The 17,325-nt window shown below is 42.8% G+C and overlaps 2 protein-coding genes across 6 annotated transcripts in view; one reads left to right on the forward strand and one right to left on the reverse strand.

Moving 5' to 3' along the window:
• The window catches only part of pns (DENN domain containing pinstripe), a 68,921-nt gene extending 62,445 nt beyond the window's left edge, over window positions 1–6,476 (reverse strand). For all 4 annotated transcript variants that reach the window (XM_075673622.1, XM_075673624.1, XM_075673621.1 and 1 more), the window contains exons 1-3: window positions 6,289–6,476; window positions 1,959–2,068; window positions 355–525 (exon numbers count right to left, since the gene is read on the reverse strand). In XM_075673622.1, the coding sequence (XP_075529737.1) occupies window positions 355–525; window positions 1,959–2,068; window positions 6,289–6,394 (387 nt within the window). In that variant the 5' untranslated portion in view covers window positions 6,395–6,476. The remainder of the gene's footprint in view (window positions 1–354; window positions 526–1,958; window positions 2,069–6,288) is intronic.
• An 89-nt stretch (window positions 6,477–6,565) lies between these two features.
• On the forward strand, window positions 6,566–17,004 carry LOC142563099 (putative HIT-like protein slr1234). Of its 2 annotated transcripts, none has more exons than XM_075673626.1 (5): window positions 6,566–6,783; window positions 7,349–7,486; window positions 12,403–12,507; window positions 15,421–15,493; window positions 16,844–17,004. In XM_075673626.1, the coding sequence occupies exons 1-5, from the start codon at window positions 6,637–6,639 to the stop codon at window positions 16,933–16,935; spliced, it is 555 nt and encodes a 184-aa protein (XP_075529741.1). In that variant the 5' UTR covers window positions 6,566–6,636; the 3' UTR covers window positions 16,936–17,004. The 2 variants fall into 2 exon arrangements, with proteins under 2 accessions (XP_075529741.1, XP_075529740.1); XM_075673625.1 differs by lacking the exon at window positions 6,566–6,783 and adding an exon at window positions 6,866–7,259.
• The last annotated feature ends 321 nt before the right edge of the window (window positions 17,005–17,325 follow it).

The raw sequence follows: 17,325 nt of genomic DNA on the forward strand, positions 1-17,325 counted from the left end.
GCGTTTCAACAGTCAATTGCTTCATTCACAATCTGCATTCCCCACAACATTTAACAGTTTGCCATAGAAAAGAGTGGCTGTTTTCCAGACTACGCACTACTGTCATTTTCTCTTACTTCTTATGGTGTGCAGAATTCTACCAATGCTACACGTGAGCAGTTCTAGAAGACCTCGACCTCACAATGTGACCACATGGAATATTTGACCTCACTCAACCTCCCGGCTGAGGTTGAGGTTGAAATTGTTGACCCCATTAGCATGCTTTCTAGCCAGTGGTCAACATTACACCTCTCTTTGCGACGTTGAGGCCAGAGCCTTACAAAGGTTGCAATCCTTTTGCAGGTAGGACCTCACCTGTAATGTCTGCATGGCTGAGCAGATCTGCCGGTCGGTGACCTCCTCGTAGAAGGTGAGCGCCTGGCCGTAAGTCCGTGAGCCATCCTCTCGTGTAATGACAAATGGGTGAAAGAAGGGTTCGCGTGCGTGCTTCTGCGTCCGGAAGGATAGTCCATGTGGCAAGCAGAGCTGCAGGAATGAGAGTAACCAGTGGCAAGTCGGCAGAAAACAATGGCTAGTAGCAAAGCAAAAGCGTTAGGTCAAATCGTTTATAGTGTTAGCACAGAAAAAAAGTTAAATGAACAGGGAAATACAGGCTGTCCGGCTAAATGTCATCAGGAATGAACAAATAATGGAGGGCTTTATGCAGACGGTACATACTGCACCTTGACGGGCATTGTTCATGCTAGTCACGAATATTTTTTGCATTGTGCACAAATGACTATTTAATCCAGTTTAATTAGCAAACTTTTCATTGCCTTCCTTGACCGATAATGACCCACTGCAAAATTTGTGCAGGGCATCGAGAAACATTCAAAAGCCGTGCAAATTAAAAAGATGCACATACAACATCTCTATGCAACAGTAACTACAGTAATTTAAATCATAAACCTCGTCATCTAGTAAGCTGTGTGTTTTATGCACGTTTGAAGCCAGGCCTTTGCATCTGATGAACACAGAAGATGTATGGCAGCTAACCTGATACCTGCCATGACAAGCACCAGATTAATCTCAGTTAATGTTGTTGCTTCAGTGTTTTGATAATTTTTCTAATTGTTACCACGTGCAGAAAAACAAAAGAATGTAGGAAAAATAAAATAAAAAAAATTAAAGTGCATGGTATGTGGTTTATGAATATTGTAAATGGGAGGAGTAAAGAACTAACATCTGGAACTGCAAGATTACTTTCTCTGTGGATGATCAGTTACTGCAAATTGGCTAAGGAAAACATGAAGATTTTCTCACTGAGACTGTCCTGCTAGCTTTAGCTTTTCGGCTGTACTGAGCTTGACGTCAACACATGTTGGTCAAAGTGGGGTGCATAATTAGGCTGATTGTTGCTGCAGTTTCAATTGGAAGGGGAAAAAAAAGCAATCAGCCCCGTAACTCTGAGCCATCCTACGCTTTCACTTCATCATAAATAAAGCTCGGTTTCACTGCTTAAGGCTGTAACTACAGGATTGTTTTGTTTGTTGTTGCTTCACATGTAACAACCACACAGTTATTCATTCAGTATGCAGCCAACTTACTGTATTAAAGCTCAGATAATTTAAAAATTTGGTTATCTGATACAAACCTCAAAACTTTGGTTGGTTTGCTCAATTTACAGCATATGTTGAAACCACTTTAAGCAAAACCTTTTTGGCCATTTAGACTCTTTGGCATCCCAGGGCAAGCAAATGTAGCGTAATTAAAACTATAAGAAGTTTCGGATGCAGTGAGTCTATGGTAAATTCTCTTTTCCTGCCTCCCTTAAAAGCCAGCTGACAAGTCGGTGCATTAATGGGTTTTTTCAACATAGACTAATTGGATGTATAGAATGTTGAGGCATTGATTGTACATGAGAGCTCCTGCTGTTCTTTGCAAGTGTAAATAATTTTCAAGTAAGAGGCAAACCTTACCATGCCGATGGCACTGGGGTCAAAGGGGTTCCAGGAGACATTCTCGGGGTAGTGCGCTAAAACCTTGCCCTTGTAGCAACGGTCTAACGGTGTGAAGTGTAGGTGATCACCTGGACAGAGAAACACCCTGAAGTCAAGTACCCACACATTGCTGCAGCCTCAGCCGTTATCAATCAGCCTGCGCAAATCTTTCATGCGCCCCATCATACCTCTGCCTTTCCCAACCACACCTTCCCACAACAATGCAAGAGGCAAAATACCACAGAACCTCAATATAACAAATCAATGGATATAATGAACTAAATTAAAATTTCGTTGGCCATGCTGTATTTTATTGAGAGTATTCTCCTAGTACCATAAAAAAAAAATGAAAAAATGCAGAATGCTACACAGAATCGGCTATAGTGAGGCCAATTTTCATTTTGAACATAGCTAAAAAGACTGCCTTCTGCTAGCAAAGATATCAAATTCAGTGTCACTGACCAATTTGCCAGATGTCTGATAAGATGAATACCACTTGTAATGAACCTCGGATATAACAAACATTTTTGTGTCAGGCGTGACTTTGTCACAACAAGGTTTGACCGTAACATACATTTCTGTGATAAATGTCTAAAGCTATCTTTAAAGGGACACTAAAGCGAAACAATAAATAAGCTTAGACTAATGAAGCACTGTTTGAGAACCCTGCAGGCAGTCACTCCAAAAAAATAGTTTAGATTATTAGATGAGAAAATGAAGGTCCAAGTATCAGTATTTGAATTTTGCGCCGAAACCCCAGCTCCGGTACGTCAGCGTGACGTCAGGGATTCCAAAGTATGTTTTCGCATTTGGGCCGCGTTTGGCTGAGTAAAGGTTCCCAAAACTTGCCATGTTTAATATTTGGTTCCTTTAGAACACAATGTAGTCAATCTGTACCACTATATACAATTAGTAGGCCCTAGAAGATGCCATCAAAATCCAAGACGTCACAGCCCCCAGGTGCGGGAACTTAAGTAGGCGTCGCCACCCGTATTTCGTTCTTGCGCTTTTTCTGGCTTACCAAACGTCTTATCGTTGTAAGAGTGGTGTTTTTGGTGTTGTAGAACGGTAGTTTACTGATGCAGAAGAAATCTTTTTTTCACTTTAGTGTCCCTTTAAAGAGAGATTAGGTACAATATCATAATTTTTACTGACAAATTTTGATACCAGTGGCCAGAAACATGGCTGGTATATTGAAGAATTTCTTTTGCATAAGCCTGTTCCTTTATCATACACTGTTGGTGATCAGCTGATCCTGGTAATGATGGGAGAGTACCAACCACTTAGACCACTGACGGAGCTCAACAAGGAATACTAGTGGAATAGATATGCTACAGTATCTCGGCCCAGAATTTGTATGATAACCAGCGCTATGATCATTACTGAACAACACTTATATATTTGATGTCTCGAAATAATTGCTGTGAAGCCACATGTATATAGTAGGACTTGAGAATAAGGAACACAGATATAATTAATCATACAATATAACAAAGTAAATCTAAAACATCAACGAATATATGTTTATAACCAATATAGTTATTGTATGTTTGAGCCAAATGCAACTCTGCTATAATGAGATTTGACTGCATTTGCAGAATTTAAGTCTGCCACTGATCAAAGCCTAAACTTTTGCTACAAACTCAAACTTGCACAAATTTTGAAAAATCAGTACTCGGAAACAGCTGCAAAATGGACTGCTATTCAATTGGCATGAGCCTGCACTGTGGAAAAGCGTGTCACAGAAAAATGCTAACATTTTAGAATGAAAATGCAAGTTCTACCTTTCTAAGATCAGGAAGCTAATACACCTTCATGGTTTTACAATGATTTATTAAAAATTAAAAGAAATTATGGGGTTTTACATGCCAAAACCACGACCTGATTATGAGGCCTGGTGTAGTGGGGGACTCTGGATTAATTTTGACATTCTGGCGTTCTTTAACGTGCACCTAAATCTAAGTACAAGGGCGTTTTTGAATTTTGCCCCCATAAAAATGTGGCTGCCATGGCTGCCAATGTGGCTGCCATGGGTTTGATCCTGCAACCTCATGCTTAGCAGCGCAACACCACTACCACTAAGTAGGGTGGGCGAAAATGATTTGTTAGCTTTGGGCATGACACGATAGATAAGGTTTGCTCTTGTTCATTGGTCAGCAAATAAGGAAGGGAGGCATAAGGCAGTACACCACCTGACCAAGGCCTGCCCTTCCATGTGTTCTCGGACTATCGCTTTAAGCGATATCCCTTTCAGTGCATGCTTATTGGCTGGTTGAGCCCACGTCAGGCGAAAGCGATAGCATCGATGAAAGTGATTGTCCGAGAATACGTCCCCAGGAGGCTAGCAGGTTGCAGTGTGGGCAAATAAATTGACAACTCGAAACACAGGGACACTGAATAAGAAAATCTTTAATCGGCTGTGAAGTTTCTTTGTGAGAAACCCGCATAGGTTTCCTTTGTATTCGGGTGGATGACAACTTTCCCTCTCAAAAATATATGACATTGAGAGCAAATAATCAGTAATAAAGATTGCCTAATGCATTATCAGTGATAAATAATTGCATTAATATGCATTAATAATGATTGCCTGTTAGCATTATTGCTAATAAAGCAATAATGCTAACAGCATTAGTGCCACCTATAAGTATAGGCAATGTAACCTTGTAGTTAAACAGAACCATTTGAAATGTATGCTGACCAAAATAAATGCGTCAGTGAAAAAAAACAACAAAAAAACAAGGCCGTATTACTGCCAACATTTGCAATACTACTGCAGTTTTCACAAATTATCACCCAAAAGGTATTTCTTCCATCAAGATGCACTGAATATATCAGGCAATGACTAATGCCAGATGAATAATACGTGGAAGGGAAAGCTCTAAGCATCGTGGCTTTGAACGACATCCGAGGTCGAGCAGTCACATTCATGCAGCTGCAAGGTTTCAGGAAGTGAGCGACGATCAAGAATAAAAGAAAAGAACAAAAAAAAAAAGCCGCTACACCACAGCTGTTTAGAGGCATAGCAAGCATTCAATGTGTGCACGTTATTGTGGAATGCGGTTGCCATGGAAACTGTGAAGCTCACACATGACTCACACAAGCGAGTACACAGGATGCAGTTCAGCTGAAAGGCGTTACCATCTAAAGTGAAACCTAAACCGTGACTCTTCTACTGATGACATTGCACAAAACAAACTCACACATAATCAACAAATGTAACATCAAGGTTTCCACTTCATTTTAATTTATAGAAAATAAAGCCCAGGTACTTCCGAACATCTGAGAAAGACAGCGGTGCTATATGCGGCAAATGACGCAACGAAAGCGCAGGTCGTTTTACAGGTAAAAAATATCGCGCCATCACGAATTTCCTAACCTAATTAGCAGACACCTGCAGCTGTGCGGGAACACCATAATTAAGTGGTTAATAAAGAAAAATAAAGAGGAAAGTGGTGAAAGGCTCTTGGTTTCGAGAAGATTGCTACACCGATTCGGCAAATGACGACGTCCTGTAGCACGTGTAATTAGCGACAGATGTTCGAAGAAGAGGCGATCGGAACGCATACACACACACACATATATATATATATATATAGAACGCACTCAACGCGTTCGATTTCTAGGACACCGCGTGAATTATTTCGACATCAAGAGCTTTCAGTTTAGGCGCACGTGCCCGCAGAACGGTGCACTTCAAACGCATGCGCGCCGAAGTTTTTGAGAAAAATCACGCATCTGAATTCGGAAGACGCACGGCATCCCGACATCGTTGCCCGTCCGAGGAATTTCAAAATCCGGGTTGCGGAGAAAGCGACGGCGAAAGTGAGGAGGGGGTACGCAGTTCGTCGACAATGCGCGCTGTCGCGAACAACGCGGGTTTCCTGGGACGACTGTCGACGGGTCACGATTTACGGACGGATGCGCGCAGTACCCTTTTCTTTTTTCTCCAACAATCGAAATGTTACTCGTGTGCACGACAAGATCGGTCAGTCTACGAGCGCAATGTGCGAGCTCAGATTGATCGTGAAAAATCGCAGAAAAGCTGCGTTAATCGCAACCCTGCACTTAAGATTGGAGAAAACAGAACAAGAGTGAAACAAACTTGTGCGTGCGTTTCCGCGCAGAAATCGAAGGCTGGCTGCAGCGATTGCTCGAAGATGCAATCGAGTGCAACCGACTAGCGCTGGCACAACATTTCAGAGGGTTCACTGGTCTGAGCTTCGTGTTGCAAAACATAAACCAGGGCATTTTTTACAACCAGTCCGCTTCGCAATCGGTGCTACGGAGACCCACAAGCTTGCAGTCTTACCCGAGAGAGCGTCAGGTTCGAGTCCCGACTCGAGGTCTAGACCGCAGACGACGAAGTAGTCGGCCAGCCGCTTCTCGGACGCGAACACCGACCCCAAAGAAGTCATAGCTCCGTGGAGAAGACACTAGGCGCCCGAGCCTGACATTGTTTTCAGCTCGCAGGTCTGCCCCTCCGCGCCGCCATGTTGGGCAGGCATTTAACAGCGTCAGCGCGCATGCGCGCGCAGGCAGCGCCACTGCGTAGTCGCGAAAACAAAACCAGCTGCCGCTTTGCAACCTGTTGCAATGCGGCCTCCGAGATTGCCGAACAGTTATCAAATCTCGGAGGTCGCGGCCGCGAACATGGAAGATGGCAGCCCTCAGGGCATGCACTACCATGGCACTACCGTCAGCTGATTTAGCCCGGAAAGTTTGTGTAGCAATATTTTCTCGCCCTTTGAACGCACAACTAAGATGTTCAGGCTCAGGTATGCAGAAGAGACTGCTGTATCTTACGGTAAGGCTCAGGTGACCTGCGGTAGCCTTTTTTCAACTTCAAATTCGAAGTTCGAAGTGTATTTTTTTGTTCGTTTATCGCGCCAGCCGGACCGAGTTTAAAGGGTTCAACACGGAGGTTTCTGTTTTCTGTGGAATCTCCTGAGGATTTTGTAATGCGATGTAAAGTGACGCTGCTCGCTTGATAAAAAAGAGGGATACCGAAAATCCGATCGCAGCAACGTGCTGTGGGCATCGCAGATTGATTTCTTCCCGTCTCGCGTTGCGAACGTGCGCGACGGCACACGTACGATGCAGCTCGTGCTATCAACGCGGAAAGAAAAACAATCGGGTCCGAGGACACGCGCTCGGACGAGTTTTGTTGTTGTTACATCGCCGCCCTTCCCCATCAACTTGGCGGCTTCGTTTTTTCTGGATCAACGCGTTCGGATTCGCGTTCTCGATCGACCTCTTTGTCGAAGGCGGTATCTCCGAATGGTATGCTGGCCAGTTAAACTAGTGCCGGTGCTATCGCCATGATGCCGCTGTTGTTTCTGAGTTGCCTGGTGGCCGGTGTGCTCTTGCAGAGTTCGAAATCGTCCAGCAGCGGCAGCGACGAAGTCGCCAAGGCCAAGAATGCAACCGCGTCCGTCGGCAAGCCGACCATCTTCTCCAAGATCCTTGACGGCAGCATACCGGCCGACATCATTTACAAGGACGACAAGGTATGAGAATTATGCGGAACTATAGGGGATCTTGCTCCCAGCACATCGGTATGCGGTAAAATAAGTTAAATAATACGGGTGCCACACGGCGCACATTTCAATCGCGATCAAGCCCGACCCGGACTGAATTTCTCGGTCGCGATTGGTTCCTTTGCGCAAGCTGCGCGAGGCAGCCAATTGCAGTCGAGAATTTCGATCCGGATCGGGCTTGATCGCGATCGTAAGTGGTCGTGTGACACCGGTATTAAATTCTCTGCGATGAGTGCTCCGAAACCGATTGCGTTAAACATACTTCGCCTGCATCGAATACGGCCTGTAAATCATTTTCTTTGCTCTCGTATGTTTATAGAAACGTGTGAACAGAGCTAGCATGTGCGATACAAGAATGGAAGGAATGTCGAGGAACCTCATTGCTTTAAGGAGGGCCCCTGAAACAGTTCAGAAAAATTTGGTATACGCTTAGGATACAGCTAAAGTTAATCATTCGCACCACAGTTTGCATAAAGAGTCTCATATTGAGAGAGCTACGGACGATTACAAGTTACCCTTCCCCATAGCCATGCACTTTCTCCTCGACTCGTTCGCCGAGCGATTGGGGCTAAGCTTCGCCTTCACTGGCTCTGCGTCATGATGGCACATCGTGTCGTCTAGTTCTGGTTCTCTAGGAGCGCATCCGCGAAGCCTCTCCAACCTTTCCGCCAGCTGCTTGACAGTCGACCCCAAGCGATAGCTATTGAAGGAGCGTGCATTGTGAGCATTCTGTCACAGCGCAGAATGTGTGTGGTATTCAGGTAACGTACCACAGGCGAACTGGGTGTTTCGACGAAACAGTGGATGCATAAACTCAAGCTGATGAAGGAACTTTAGCGTAGACATACGTGAGCTGCCTGATCAGTCTCCACCTAATATCAGTCTCCGGTGCTAATATTGCTCTAAGTGTAAAACATTTACAAAAACAATGTGTTAACGATTACACTCCTGCGAAGAATTTACACCAGCAGCAAAGAAGAGTACGCTTCGTTCCTGCTACTGTGTTTGGTTGAGCTATGTGCCACTAAGTGGTTGCACCATGCAGACCATTCGTGTTTGTGCTTCTGCTCATCCCATGAAATGGCGTGGTCAAAAGGCCAGGCCTTGTCCCCTTGCTCTTGCGTTTACCCGAATACTGGACTCGTGAAATGCTGTTGTGGTAGTAATCTTCCGGTGTAAAGTGACGGCCGCAAATGCGCAAATCCTGGCGCCGATCGGATAGTACAATGTGCTGCAGAAACTCTCCTCGTCTGCTGCCTTGCAGAGGGACACAATGTCGCAGCTTGACATATTGCCAGTCGCTACGTTTGCAGCCCACAATGCAACAAAGTTGAATCATGGTGCTCACGAAAAGACTGAGACTGACTCTGGCCGCAGAGCTCTCGTCAAAATGGAGCACGTTGTAACACAAGCAGACAACGCTTGCTGTGTGCCGGAAGTGCTTAAGTGTAGCGAGAAATGGTTCTTGTGCATTCACTTTCTGTTACTTCCTTTTTATAGAAATAAATTAACTAACATTCCAACTATTACAAACAATATTTGTTCACCGTAAAGTTGGAAAAATGATTGATGACGCGCACTGGTTAGCCAATCGGGTAGCTCACCCTACTAACATCATTAGGGAAAATGACGTCAAATGGGTAGGGGCAGCTTAAAATTCAGCCAAGCGATGTGCTGCAATCAGCAATGATGTACATATTTAAAACCCTATAATAAATTACACGCTTTACGTGGAGCACTTAGATATGTCAATTAATGATCAGAAGGACCTACTCTAACGACTCGGTACATTTGTACAAAATTGTCAAAATCATTTCAGGGTCCCTTAACAAATGTTCCAGGCCATGAACATGTACGTCATCAGCGTGATGTAGCGTTCTTGACAGGAAAGTATAGTGAGTGAGCACAGAGTTTTTAAGAAAAGAAATGTAAACAAGGCAGATGACAATTATTATTGTGGGAGAAGATAAGCCCCCAAAGGGTAGAAACTTATTTAAAGGGATGCTAAAGCGAAGCAATAAATCAGTTTAGACTGACGAAGCATTGTTTGAGAACCCTGCAGGCAGTCATCTAAAAAGAAATAGTTTGATTATTAGATGAGAAAATGAAGGTCCAAGTATCAGTATTTGAATTTCGCGCCTGTACGTCAGTGTGATGTCAGGAATTCCAAAGTATGTTTTCGCATTTGGGCCGTGTTGGCCGAGTAAAGGTTCCCGAGACTTGCCATGTTTAATATTTGGTTCCTTTAGAACACAACGTAGTCTATCTGTACCGCTATTTATTGGTAGGCCCTAGAAGATGCCATCAAAATCTAAGACATCACAGCCACCAGGTGCGGGAACTTCAAGTAGCCGTCGCCACCTGTATTTCGTTCTTACGCTTTTTATGGCTTACCAAACGCCTTGTTGTAAGAATGGTGTTTTTGGTGTTGTAGAAAGGTAATTTACTGACGCAGAAGAAATCATTTTTCACTTCAGTCTCCCTTTAAGAGTGCAGGGTTCAAGACTACGTAACTTGCTTGTCCGTGCAGCTAACCCTCAATATACCTAAGCATCATCTTGAACACGGCAGCTGTTCTCGAGCATTACTTTTTCATGCTTTGCAGCACACCACTCGCTCAAATGCTGTAGAGATAACTCACTTTTACCTTAAACAACCCTCTACAGGGTATTACATAAGCATCAATGGGGTTACAAAAATGAAAATATTGGCAGAGATTAATTGCTGTTCACTTTGTTACACTATGGATATCTGTTCTACCAAAAACATTTATGTTGCAGATCTTAATAGGTGAATATAGCAATCAGGGCACATAGTGGGTTTAACCCTTTCCATACTGCGAAAGAAGAGGAAAATTGCACCAAACTTACTGGAAATTTTTTTCACTCAGTTTGTAGCGCTTGTTTTTCTGAATAAAACGGCACCATTATTTCAATTCAGTGGGGTTCCTTTATTTCACAAATTGAATAATAAGATAGGTTGAAGAAGGCTTCACTGCATGGCCCTGGTGTCTTGCAAAAATGCGTTTTGCAGGGCTCGATACACTATGAAAAAGACAGAATACAAAGAAGAAATAAGCTAAACGTTGCAAAAACGTGCACATGAATAGTGGCTACTTTTACACAGCTCCAAAAGCAATAAGTAGGCTGTCTTCGTGTGGTAGACTCGCGGACAACCGCAAGGTCCTCTGGGCCATCCATAGAATAGTTTTCATAGGACTCCTCAGATGAGCACACTTCACTTTCCGTTTCTGAGCAAAATTCTACAGAGCTGTGGTCCAATGAGGAGTCATCAAATACTTACTTTGACGTGCGCTTTCATTACTTCCCTTCAAGGAGGCAGCCATGCTTTATGTGTGGGTGTCAGTGGTGGCAATATAATGAAAGGCAAGACACAAATGGAACAACATGGACAAGTGTGGCCATCTAGTGTCAGGAATCGCAACTAGATGCAACAGGAAGAGTATAGTTGTCATAGGTTCACTGTGTGACAAATTTTTGTTTATGACAACTATAGTTGTCATTGGTTATATTGGTACAAAATTTCATGACTATACTTGCCAACAGGAGGTAAAGGATTAAGCCTTCCCCCCTATCGACAAAGGTATGTTTCTGACTGTAAAATCTATAGTGTTGGTAAAACCTTCCTTGTCAACTTTGGCCAGTATGATGGGAACAGCTGCAGGAGGTAGCAGCCATTGTTAAGAGGAAGCTTTAGCTCGGCCCCAACTCTGATACTGCCTATTCAAATATATGTAAGATGCAGAAACACTTTTTTGAGATAGCCACTTGGCAGATTTTAATGAAATTTGTTAAATTTAAGAGCGAAAGGTAAATTCTAGTGACTGTTGGAAGCAGAATTTCGATTTAGGGCCTGAATTTTTTCTATGAAATTTTAAAAAATTCGTAAGTTTAAAAAGAATAGAAGCTCGAAGCTTACAAAGTCTTAGTGCTGCACCTATAATAGATATTGCAGTCCTGGAAACTTCATCCATTAGAGCATCCAAAGCAGACAAATTTGATATGTCAATATATGTCTAACATAAATTTGTTGCATTGTTTACAAGGGTCTTGTGAAAGTTGTACTCACAAATTAGTGGTCTATTTGAAAGCCATGTATAATATATCAATTTCGTCCGCCTTAGATTTACTATTAGGTGGAATTTACAGAGCTGTGATATCATTTTCACTGCTGAGTTAGAGCGCTATAAACTTGATAGTTTCGTTTTCTAAATAATTTGCAATTTTTGTCAAATTCTGTTAAAGAATTGACGACCTAAATAAGAAATTCTCCATGAACAGTCACTAGATCTTAACCTTTTCTTTCAAATGCAACAAACCTATCAAATTTGGTGCAGTGGTTGCCGAGAAAAGTGATTTCTTCTTTCCTATGTACTTAGGTAGGAGGCCCAGAACTAAAGCTTCCTCTTAAATGTTAAATGCTATGCAAGGGTGACATCAGCCAGGCTTCAGCTGAACTTGAGCAGCCTCAACAAGTACCAGTCTTTACTGGTCATTGCTTAGTGAACAAAGCAAACAATTTTGCACAACTCGTTGGGCTGTTTGTCCAGTTCATGCTGAGATCAGCACTGAGCAACAATCCTATTAGCGCATCTGTGTGCTTGCGCAAGCTATAAAAAGTGCTGCGATGATCAGAATGAGTGTCATGAACACATATCACTAGTTATGTGTTAGAAGATGGTCGTGACAGCAGTAAAGCATTTATTTACAATGAAAACACTGTACTGATTACAATGAGTATCATCATTGTACATTGCTGATGTAACACAGTTTGCTTGTCACCCGGCCACCTCACTTGTAAAACTGTTCATCTAAAATTGGACCTGTATACATGGCAGACTGCAGTTCTTAATCTTCTGTATGCAGTGCATTGCCTTTCGGGATGTGAATCCTCAGGCTCCCGTACACTTTCTGGTGATACCAAGGAAGGCACTTCCCATGCTCGACTCGGCCACTGAGGAAGACGTTCAGGTAATGCTGCTACCTACATTTTTTATTTTCATATTACCCATGCTTTACTTACTTTAAAATGACCCTGCAATGCTCAACACTTTGTGAACATGGATAAAGAATACTGTCCTGAACACCTGAGCAAAATATTTATTAATACCTGCTGCAACCCTAAGAGGGTTATCACAGGAACACCTGTACATGCAGCAGGGAGCCAGCAGATTCAATCAAAATATATCCTGCGCTATCCTTCAAGTTCTCAAAATACTTGAAACTTTTCTCCTTACTCTTGCGCAAGAGTAATCATCATGGCTGCTGGGTGAATTTCTTTATGGCACAACTTGGCAGCGCCTCCAACAAAAGCAAAAGTGGACAAATCTCATGATTATGATACTGTCCTGTGTGAGTGCTTTGCTTTTTGTTGGTGTCTGTTCATTCCAGATTATTATAGTTATCAAGTTGTCGCACAGCACAGTATGTGCCTGCAGTATCCCAAATCGTTTGAACATTGTGGCCAATTTTATAGCAAGGGATCTGATCAACACAATATGCGATGTGTGCACAATTTGAACATTTTTGAATGTATGGAATTACCCTGGAACATTTGGTGAGACATGTAAATTACATACGTGCTTGCCAATAAATAGTGTGATTCTTAACCTGTGCTTTTGGCTTTCCTTATCGTTCTTCACTATCAACACTTGCTCTGAAATGGGATGGTGGTGCATGCCATCAAACGTGTTCTTTTTACCTTTATATAGTGAATCTTTTTTAATACTCTTGTGCCCTAAGCCACAATACTCAATATAGAAATACTGCTTCATTGCCTGCTTTTCTTTTGTTTGTGTCAGCAGTTTTTCAGTTGGCTTCTCTAGTCTCTACCATAGATTAATTTCTGTGTCTTCTTCTTTCTTTTAAAGGGTCCCTGAAACAGTTTAGACAAATTTTGTAGACACATAAAGCACAGCTACAGTAAATCATTCAAACCACAATTTGTGTGAAGCATCTCATATTAAGAGAGCTATGGATGATTACAAGTTCATTCATTTTCTTCTCAACTTGTTTGCCGAGCGATCGGCACTAAGCTTCACCTTCACTAGCTCTGTCGCATAACGGGACGCCGTGTCGTCTGCTTCCGGTTGTTTTGGAGCCAGCGCGCGGAGCTTCTCGAACCTCTCCGCCAGCCGCCTGTCAGTCGATCCCAAGCGAGAGCTATTGAAGCAGCGTGCGTTGGGAGCATTCTGTCGCAGTACCGAGCATGTCCTGTATTCCGGTAACCACAGGTGAGCCGAGCGTTTTGATGGATGGGTGGAGGCGTAAACTAAAGCCCCTCCATACAGCTATTGCTGTGATGAAGGAGCTTTAGTGTAGACATACGTGAGTGGACTGATCGGTCTGCATGGTCTGGCCACCTGGTGGTGCAGAGCTTAACCAGCCTAACAAAGAGCTAATATCACTCTAACCAAATGTAAAACATTGTAAACATTTACAAGAACTATGAGTTCATGAGTACACTCCTGCCACAAATTTACACCAGTAGCAACGAATACATTTCGTTACTGCTACATTAGTTCTGTTTAGTTGAGCTCTTTGCCACCAAGTGACTGCACTGGGCAGACTGTTCATGTTTGCACCTCTGCTCATCCCATGAAATGCCCAGGCCCGACCACTTGTGCTTTCATTTACCTGAATACTGGACATGCGAAACACTATTGTGGTAGTAACCCTCCTGCATAAAGTAATGGCTGCAAATGCACAAATCCTCGTGCCGATTGGATACCGACAGTCCGATGCGCTGCAGCCACTTCGCTCATCTGCTGCCTTGTGAATGGGCACGATGTCGCAGCTTTACGTATTGCCAGTCACTATGTTTGCAGCCCAAAACGCAACGAGGGTTAACCGTGGAGCTCTTGTCAACACATAGCTCCTAGTAATGTTGCGGAGCACGTTGTGACACAAGCAGATGGTACTTGCTGTGGGCCTGAAGTCTTGCACGTAGTGGTAAATTGTCATTTTGCTTTATCTTTCTGCTATTTTATTTTTGATAAGAACAAATTAAATAACATTCCAACTATTACGAACAACAATTGTTTGACATAAAGTTGCAAAAATTATCAATGACACGCCCTGGGCAACAAGTCGGATAGCTTGCCCTTCTGGCGTCATATGGTCACCTCACATCACCTGGTCAGGGGCGGCTGAAAACTCAGCCGAGTGAAATGCTGCAGTCAGTAGCGATGCATATTTTTAAAACCTTATAATAAATTACATGCTTTACACGGAGCACTTCGATGCACCAATTAATGATCAGAAGGACCTACTCCTATGACTCAGTACATTTGTACAAAATTGTCAAAATTGTTTGAGGGCCCGTTTAAACCCAGGGCCTTAGGCAAAATAACTACATTTATCATTTAATTAGTACTGTGACATTCTAACAGAACGTGCCCAATGGCTTCTGCATAATTTTCACATGCTGTGCTCGAATTGTCATCTGAAAATGTCATCAGTGATCACTCATGGAGTGGTGGGGCCATCTGGTGGCAGAGAATGTTACCACTGTGTCAGTATGATGGCCTCCTGGACAAATGACATGATGGAGGGTCACTTCATTATTGCAAAGGGTAAAAGGAAAGGCTCGAATCAGCTGTGTTAGACATCTGTTGTTCAGCATTTGTTGTGGCTTCCCCACTTGGTTCCTGACACCTTGGTGCTTCAAGTGTGATGCATTTTAAACATGCAGTGTTGCCTGTACAAGCATGTGCAATCTGGTTTCTGAAAGGCCTCTGTAGCTGTGGTGTCAGCCATCTTGCTGTTTTCTTTTTTGTTACTAACTATAGATGGGGCTTTGTGTTTCTCGTCAATTTCAAGGTGCTCACATGATTGTTTTGCTAATGTTGGGCAATATTTGTTTTCTTTCCTTCTGCAATGTAGCTGCTGGGCCACTTGATGCTCACAGCCAAGAAGGTTGCAGCACAAGAAAACCTTCAGGATGGCTACAGGCTAGGTACCACTGTGTTTTTGTGCCATTATGTCTGTGACAAAGAAATCTGCAGATGAGTAACAGTAGAGTTGGAGTGCATTTAGCGTTCCCATGTCATGAATAGCTGCTTACCAGCATCCTTGAAAAGAAATGCATATAACCACTGTCTTGCCAGTACTGACCTATGGATCTGAAACATTGAGGATAGCAAAAAAATTTGAAGGTAAGCTAAGGGCTGCACAACAAAGTGACAGAATGGAAGATGATGCACCAATAATTAAGCGAGTACTCGGATGACATTTTCGGATTGTCATTTTTGCTTTGAATGAAGGCCTCTAACTAGTAGAAAAAATGCTTCAGATAATTCACTGTAGTACAGTTGACTCTTGTTATGACAAAGTCGCAGGTGATACAACACTTTTATTATATCCGATATTCATTATAAACATATATATGTTACGCCGTAATATCAGCAGGGCACAATGTTATTTACTTCATTAAACCTGATAATTTCTTATTTCCGTGTTTACTCTAATGTGGTTTGGCTGTACTCAATTCTGTGAACCATTTCTGGCTTGAGTACCCAGGAGGTAGATGCATAATGACATCATGGTACTTCAGTTTGCCCTGATCCTGTGATTTCTGTGGCTGGCACATGCGAGCTTAGTAAAAAAAAATGTGTGCAGCACACTTGTTGATAGTTTTATGAGCACCTTATCATAGATAGGTTCATTGTTACATGTCCACAATGTTTAACCTTTGTTATGATGTCACAATGATGTCAGCACCAGGTCCACATTTACGTGTGCATACTAGCTTCGGTATCAAGTTAAAATACTGTTCCCACACTTCATATTTACTAAATGTTGTGTTTTTATTGCAGGGTACATGGTAGAGTTTCTGCAACTTCATGAAGATTTCTCAGTACTCACTTGAGTGACTAGATGGCAGCATTATGAATTATAGAGTAGACATGGCAAGCTGATGTCTCAGTTGATATTTAGAGTAAGAAGTGGAGTTCGGCAGGTAATGTAATGTGCAAGCAGATAACCAGTGGCCTATTAGAATAACTAAACAACTGTTGAGGAAAGGGAAATTCACTGAAAGGCAGCAGTAAATTAGGGAATGTGATGAGGGTAGGAAATTTCCAGGCAGTGACATGAGTCGACTGATGCAGCAGAGCTAGCTCCATTTTTTTTAAGAAGCTGTGCCGCTGTTTTGGGAGAGGGCTGTCTGCTTGTTGTCCCCATTCATCAGGTCATCTCACTGTGCAGTGACCAAACATTAAATATTTGAAGACAGTGACATGCCCGAGTCATTTTTGTATATATTTTGCTTCTGAGTGAAAGGATATTTTTTTTCCTTGCTTTGCAGTGGTCAACAATGGGAAGCAAGGCTGCCAGTCTGTCTACCACCTTCACCTGCATGTCCTTGGTGGTCGCCAGATGGGATGGCCACCAGGATAACTGAGTGAAACAGTGCCAGAGAGTCATGTTACCTGTCTTTTTGTTAGAAATAAACGTGTTACTAGCTTTCTTGTGACAAATGTACTCTAAGGGGCCCTGTAATGCCTTTTGAGCAAGATGTGGAATGTGTCCGGTGTGTAAGGCCATCATCTCATGAAATATTTTATAGCAAAACTATCAAATGTGACAGTTTTTCTTTGCCTACCTGTATCCACTCTGGCCTGGCAATATATTTGGCCTCAATGAAAAAAAGAAAACAAATTTAGGAGGAAAAAATGCCACCCCTTATAAGGAATTGAAACTGGGCCCGCAGAATGGGGAGCAAGAAGCTTTATGGCAGCGTCACACACACAACGCCACCAAAAAGGCATTACATCTTTTCAGGTGTTC

The sequence above is a fragment of the Dermacentor variabilis genome, chromosome 11 (genome assembly GCF_050947875.1).
Source record: "Dermacentor variabilis isolate Ectoservices chromosome 11, ASM5094787v1, whole genome shotgun sequence".
NCBI classification, from domain to species: domain Eukaryota; kingdom Metazoa; phylum Arthropoda; class Arachnida; order Ixodida; family Ixodidae; genus Dermacentor; species Dermacentor variabilis.

What these genes read in the sequence shown, in the direction of transcription:
- LOC142563099 (XM_075673625.1), top strand. Translation starts at nt 7,074, where the DNA reads ATGCAGCTCGTGCTATCAACGCGGAAAGAAAAACAATCGGGTCCGAGG. An exon ending in GAAGGCGGTATCTCCGAATG is followed by an intron (nt 7,260 to 7,348) that starts GTATGCTGGCCA and finishes GTGCTCTTGCAG; the next exon opens with AGTTCGAAATCGTCCAGCAG. An exon ending in CCACTGAGGAAGACGTTCAG is followed by an intron (nt 12,508 to 15,420) that starts GTAATGCTGCTA and finishes TCTGCAATGTAG; the next exon opens with CTGCTGGGCCACTTGATGCT.